At 68.0% G+C, this 5,700-nt stretch overlaps 1 protein-coding gene across 3 annotated transcripts; it reads right to left on the bottom strand.

The window, feature by feature from the left end:
- Nucleotides 1–16: 16 nt before the first annotated feature.
- On the bottom strand, nucleotides 17–5,696 carry WDR45 (WD repeat domain 45). Of its 3 annotated transcripts, none has more exons than XM_087771252.1 (11): nucleotides 5,189–5,300; nucleotides 4,983–5,065; nucleotides 4,823–4,897; nucleotides 4,153–4,257; nucleotides 3,974–4,070; nucleotides 3,754–3,848; nucleotides 3,376–3,455; nucleotides 1,106–1,314; nucleotides 904–1,005; nucleotides 241–383; nucleotides 17–163 (listed from the first exon to the last, which is right to left on the bottom strand). In XM_087771252.1, exons 2-11 carry the CDS (start codon nucleotides 5,029–5,031, stop codon nucleotides 54–56), a joined length of 1,065 nt encoding a protein of 354 aa, XP_087627378.1. In that variant the 5' UTR covers nucleotides 5,032–5,065; nucleotides 5,189–5,300; the 3' UTR covers nucleotides 17–53. The 3 variants fall into 3 exon arrangements, with proteins under 3 accessions (XP_087627378.1, XP_087627379.1, XP_087627380.1); XM_087771253.1 differs by having other exon boundaries at nucleotides 5,175–5,205; XM_087771254.1 differs by lacking the exons at nucleotides 3,974–4,070; nucleotides 4,153–4,257; nucleotides 5,189–5,300 and adding an exon at nucleotides 5,584–5,696.
- Between the last annotated feature and the right edge of the window lie 4 nt (nucleotides 5,697–5,700).

Consider the following 5,700-nt stretch of genomic DNA (forward strand, 5'->3'; position numbering starts at 1 on the left):
GGGGGTCCCCGGGGGTTGGGGGGGTCCCGGGGGGGGGGGGGGGGGTGGGGGGGTCAGAAGTCGTCGTCGTCGCAGATGTCGAGGAAGACGTCGAAGGCCTCGCGGTTGCAGTTGCCGTCGGGGCTGAACACGTACTTGTGGAAGGTGCCGTCGACGCAGACGGCTGGGGAGGGGGCAGGGAGGTTTGGGGGGCTCGGGGGGGGGGGTTTGGGGGTGCGGGGGGGGTTTCGGGGCACTCACCCACGACGGAGCTGGGGCTGCGGCCCCCCCGGCCGAAGGCGCAGAGGCAGGGGGCTTCGGCGGGGACGGTGAAGCTGGCCAGCGACCACTGCGACTCCACGTAGGGGCCCAGCACCGGCCCCACCTTCCCCACCCGCGCCAGCCTGGGGGGGGGGGGGGGGGGGGGCAAGGCCGCGGTGGGCCCCCCCCCCCCCCCAACGTCCTGGGGGTCCCCCCCGCCACTTTAGGGGTCCCCCCCGCCATTTTAGGTGCCCACCCCCCTCCATTTTAGGGTTCCCCCGCCACCATTTTGGGGCCCCCCTCCATTTTAGGTGCCCCCGCCCGCCATTTTGGGGTCCCCCCTCCATTTTAGGGGTCCTCCCCCTCCATTTCAGGCCCCCCCTCCATTTCAGGGTCCCCCTCCTCCATTTCAGGGTCCCTCCCCCATTTCGGGGTCCCCCCCCCATTCTGGGGTCCCTTCCCTCCATTTCAGGTGTCCCCCCTCCATTTCAGGTGTCCCCCCCCCCATTTCGCCCCCCTCCATTTCAGGTGTCCCCCCCCCATTTCAGGCCCCCCCCATTTCGGGGTGTCCCCCCCCCATTTCGCCCCCCCATTTCGGGGTGTCCCCCCCCTTTCAGGCCCCCCCCCATTTCAGGTGTGCCCCCCACTTCGCCCCCCACGCACGCGGAGCGCCGGTTGAGCCGCGTCTCCCGCAGGGCGAAGACGTGCCCGGTGCCCTTGTCGCTGGCGGCGCAGAGGAAGGCCGAGTCGGGGCTGAAGGCCAAGCTGCCCCCCCAGAACGCACCACCGTCACCACCCCCGCCGTGTCGGGGCGCGGGGACCCCCCCTCCCCCCCCCGTCCCCGTCCCCGTCCCGGTGCCGGTACCAGTAGAGGGTGGCGGGGTCGGTGCCGCGGCGCAGCTCCAGCAGCCGGGCGCGGCTCTGGGTGCAGAAGAGGCGGATGAGGGTGCCGCGGCGCGAGGCCGAAGCCACCAGGCTGCCGGGGGGGCTGAGGGCCGCGCACCCCACCTCGCTCTGGTGCGCGTTGATGGTGAAGGGCGCCGACGACGTCCCCGGCTTCGCGCTCCCCAGGTCCTGCGGGGGGGGGGGGCGGGGCCGTGAGGACCCCCACTGCCCCCCAGTACCCCCCAGTGCCCCCCAGTACCCCCCCAGCACCCCCCCCAGTTCCCCCCAGTACCTATCAGTACGCCTCAACACCTTCACAAGGCTCCCGGTACCCCCCACTGCCCCCCCAGTTCCTCCCAGTACCCCCCCATGCACCTCCAGCCCCCCAGTACCTCCCCCTGCCCTCCAAACCTCCCTGTGCTCCCCCAACCTCCCACTGCCCCCCCAGTACCTCCCAGTACGCCTCAGCACCTTCACAAGGCTCCCAGTATCCCCCAGTGCCCCCCAGTACCTCCCAGTACGCCTCAGCACCTTCACAAGGCTCCCAGTATCCCCCAGTGCCCCCCGGTACCTCCCAGTACGCCTCAACACCTTCACAAGGCTCCCAGTACCTCCCAGTTCCCCCCCGTACACCCCAGAACCCCCCCTTGGCCTCCCAGTCTGCCCCCGTACACCCCAGTAGCCCCCCATGCACCTACAGCCCCCCCAGGACCTCCCCATGCCACTCCACACCCTCCCAGTGCCCCCCCAGTATCCCCCAGTTCCCCCCAGTACCTCCCAGTATGCCTCAACACCTTCACAAGGCTCCCCGTATCCCCCACTGCCCCACCAGTTCCCCCCAGTACCTCCCAGTATGCCTCAACACCTTCACAAGCCTCCCACTATCCCCCAGTGCCCCCCAGTACCTCCCAGTGCCCCCCAGTATACCCCAGAACCCCCCTTGGCCTCCCAGTATGCCCCAGTACACCCCAGTACCTACATCCCCCCAGTACCTCCCCATGCCACTCCACACCCTCCCAGTGCCCCCCCAGTATCCCCCAGTGCCCCCCCAGTTCCTCCCAGTACACCTCAACACCCTCACAAGGCTCCCAGTATCCCCCAGTCCCTCCCAGTACCTCCCAGTATGCCTCAACACCTTCACAAGCCTCCCACTATCCCCCAGTGCCCCCCAGTACCTCCCAGTGCCCCCCACGCACCTCCCGCCCCCCAGTACCTCCCCCCGGCCTCCAAACCTCCCTGTGCCCCCCCCCCCAACCTCCAGTTCCCCCCAGTACCTCCCAGTGCCCCCCAGTACACCCCAGAACTCCCCCTTGGCCTCCCAGTATGCCCCAGTACACCCCAGTAGCCCCCCATGCACCTACAGCCCCCCAGGACCTCCCCATGCCACTCCACACCCTCCCAGTGCCCCCCCAGTATCCCCCACTGCCCCCCAGTAGCCCCCAACACCTCTAGCCTCCCAGTATCCCCACAGCCCCCCCAGTACCTCCCAGTATCCCCCAGCACTTCCCCCTGCCCTCCACATCCTTCCAGTGCCCCCTCCCATTACTACGAGCTCCCCCCAGTACCTCCCAGTAAGCCTCAACACCTTCACAAGGCTCCCATTATAACCCAGTGCCCCCCCCAGTACCTCCCAGTTCCCCCCAACCCCTCCCAGTTCCCCCAATACCTCGCACATCTCTCCCAGTCCTTCCCAGTCCCCTCCCAGTTCCCCCCAATACTTCACATATACCTCCCAGTCCCTCCCAGCGCCCTTCAGCCCCCTCCCAGTTCCTCCCAGTCCCCTCCCAGTTCCTCCAATCCCTCGCACATCCCTCCCAGTGTCCCCCAGCCCCCTCCCAGTGCCTCCCAGTTCCCCCAATACCTCACACATCACTCCCAGTCCCTCCCAGTGCCCCCCAGCCCCCTCCCAGTGCCCCCCAATCCCTTGCACATCCCTCCCAGTCCCTCCCAGTGCCCCCCCAGCCCCCTCCCAATGCCTCCCAGTTTCCCCCAATGCCTCGCACATCCCTCCCAGTGCCCCCCAGTCCTTCCCAGTGACCCCCAGCCCCCTCCCAGTCCCCCCCAATCCCTCGTACATCCCTCCCAGTGCTCTCCAGTCCCTCCCAGTGCCTCCCAGTTCCTCCAAATCCCTCGCACATCCCTCCCAGTGCCCTCCAGTCCTTCCCAGTGTCCCCCCAGCCCCCTCCCAGTCCCCCCCAATCCCTCGCACATCCCTCCCAGTCCCCTCCCAGTGCCTCCCAGTCCCCTCACCACCAACTGCAGACTCCCGCACTTATGCCCGGGGAAAACCAGCAACGCCTTCTCCATACTGGGACAGAGATCGCAGATCCCTGGGGGGGGGAGGGGGGAGGGGGGCAAATTGGGGACCCAAACCCAAGCTTTGGGGACCCCCCTCGAGGTTTTGGGGGCCTCCAATGTTGGGGACCCCCCCGAGGTTTTGGGAACCCCCCCGAAGTTTGGGACCCCCCCTGAGGTTTTGGGGACCCCCCCAAAGTCTGGGGACCCCCCAAAGTTGGGGACGCCCCCCGAGGTTTGGGACCCTCCCTGAGGTTTTGGGGACCCCCCAAAGTTGGGGACGCCCCCCGAGGTTTTGGGGACCCCCCCGAGGTTTTGGGGACCCCCCCTCACCTTTGGGGTTGTCGCGGGTGTCGAACTCGAAGAGCTTGGTGGGGTTGTGGGGGAAGGAGAAGACGTAGAGGCGGCTCTGCAGCACCACCACCAACCTGGGGGGGCCCAAACGCGGGCGCTGGGGGCTCCGGCAGGATTCTGGGGGGTGTCCCCCCCCCCTGCAGAGAGGATTTTGGGGTGTCCCCCCCCCACGGAGAGGATTTTGGGGGGGTTCGCTCACTTATCGTGGCGCATGCGGACGGCCAGGACGGGTTTGGGGAAGGTGAACTCCAGCACCAGTTTGTCCTTCCCCTCCCGCGCGTCGTCCCATATCATCACTGGGGGAAATTTTGGGGGGGGGGGTGTGTTAGGGTACCCCAAAATTGGGGGACCCCCCCCCAGCAAAGTTTCGGGGCGCACCTGAGACGTCGGGGAATTTGGGGTGGCTGCCGCCCCCCACGATGGCCAGCAGGTTGGAGCGGTGAAGCATCTCCACCAGCCCCACGCTCCCCACTTGCTCCGCGTCTGCGAAATTGGGGGGGGGGCCCAAATTCGAGGGACCCCCCCCTCCAAAATTTGAGAGACCCCCCCCAAATTTGAGGGACCCCCCCCCCAAAATCTGAGGGACCCCCCACTGCCCCGTGGGGGGGGGGGGGGGGGGAATGGGGGGTTTGGGGGGGCCGTGATGCTCCTGCCCCCCTCTTTCATGTGTAGGGACCCCCCAAAATGGCGGCCCCCCCAAAATATCAGGGGTTGGGGGACCCCAAAACACCCCCCAGCCCCCCAAAACTGCCCCTCCCAGGCCTAGGGACCCCCAAAACAGCCCCCAGCCCCCCCCAAAACTGCGTCCTCAGCACTGGGGGACCCCCAAAAGACCCCCAGCCCCCCCAAATTGCCTCACCCAGGCCTAGGGACCCCCAAAACGCCTCAGAGCCCCCCCCCCCCAGCCAAGGGGACCCCCCAAAACACCCCCCCCCCAAGCCCCTTCTTTAGACCTGAGGACCCCCCAGCCCCTCTCCTAAGCTGGGGGAGGACCCCAAAACCCCTCCCAGCCCCCCCAACCCCCCCCCCCAGCCCCATCTCCCCTCACCCAAATGCCCCTTTTCCATCAGGGGCTCCACGTTGAAGATCCGCACCCCGGAATCCATCGCCACGCAGAAACAGCCTAAAAAAAGGGGGGGGGGGCATTTAGGGGTCCCCGGGAGGGATTTGGGGGTCCCCTGGGAGGGTTTGGGGGTCCCCACACTCACTCTGGTCCTGGTTGAAGCGGAGGCTGTTCACCCCCCGGGCCTGCGCCATGGCGGGCGGGAGGGGAGCGCCGGTAACGGAGGTGCTGCGGGTGGAAGGGGGGGTTAAAGAGGGGTCCCCTCAGTCCCCCTCAGCCCCCCAAAACCCCTCCAAGCCCCCCAAAATCCCCCCGGGCCCCTCAAATCCCCCCCGACCCGGTATCCGGTACCCGGCGTAAACACCGCTGGTCGCTAAACCATAGAGTCTCCTCAGCGAGCGGCCGGCTAGAGCGGACTTCCGGTCACGCGAGGTCCTCCAACTCCCTAGCAACCGCCTGGGAGGGAGGGGCGGCGGCTCCCGGCAACGGCGGCGGGAGGGAGGCGGCGTTGCCTGGCAACCAACGCGCCATCTTGGGAAAGGGCAGCGGCGGGCGCTGTTGCCCCTCGCAACCGCCCGCCCCGCCGCCATGTTGGAAGCTGGCAAGCGGGCAGCCATGCTTGAAACTGGCACCGGCGTGGCTTCAACGGGGAATTTGTGGGGGGCCTGGGCTCGCTAAGGGGGGGGAGGGGGCCCTTTCCCCACCCCCACCAGGACAACAAGGGCAGCGCGACGTCATTCCGGCACCATTTATTCCCCTGAAGCCGCGGCGGCCATGTTGGAAACTGGCAGGAGGGTTCAGGCAGCCACGTTGGAAGCTGGCGGAGGGGTTCAGGCGGCCATGTTGGAAGCTGGCGGCGGGGG

The sequence above is a fragment of the Nipponia nippon genome, unplaced genomic scaffold (assembly GCF_047370975.1).
Source record: "Nipponia nippon isolate SJK-2023a ecotype South Korea unplaced genomic scaffold, ASM4737097v1 scaffold_35, whole genome shotgun sequence".
NCBI lineage: Eukaryota > Metazoa > Chordata > Aves > Pelecaniformes > Threskiornithidae > Nipponia > Nipponia nippon.

Coding starts and splice junctions, on each gene's coding strand:
- WDR45 (XM_087771252.1), bottom strand. CDS start 5,031: ATGGCGCAGGCCCGGGGGGTGAACAGCCTCCGCTTCAACCAGGACCAG. Junction 4,898..4,982: donor CCGCTTCAACCAGGACCAGA/GTGAGTGTGGGG, acceptor CCCTTTTTTTAG/GCTGTTTCTGCGTGGCGATG. Junction 3,849..3,973: donor GTCCGCATGCGCCACGATAA/GTGAGCGAACCC, acceptor GGGCCCCCCCAG/GTTGGTGGTGGTGCTGCAGA.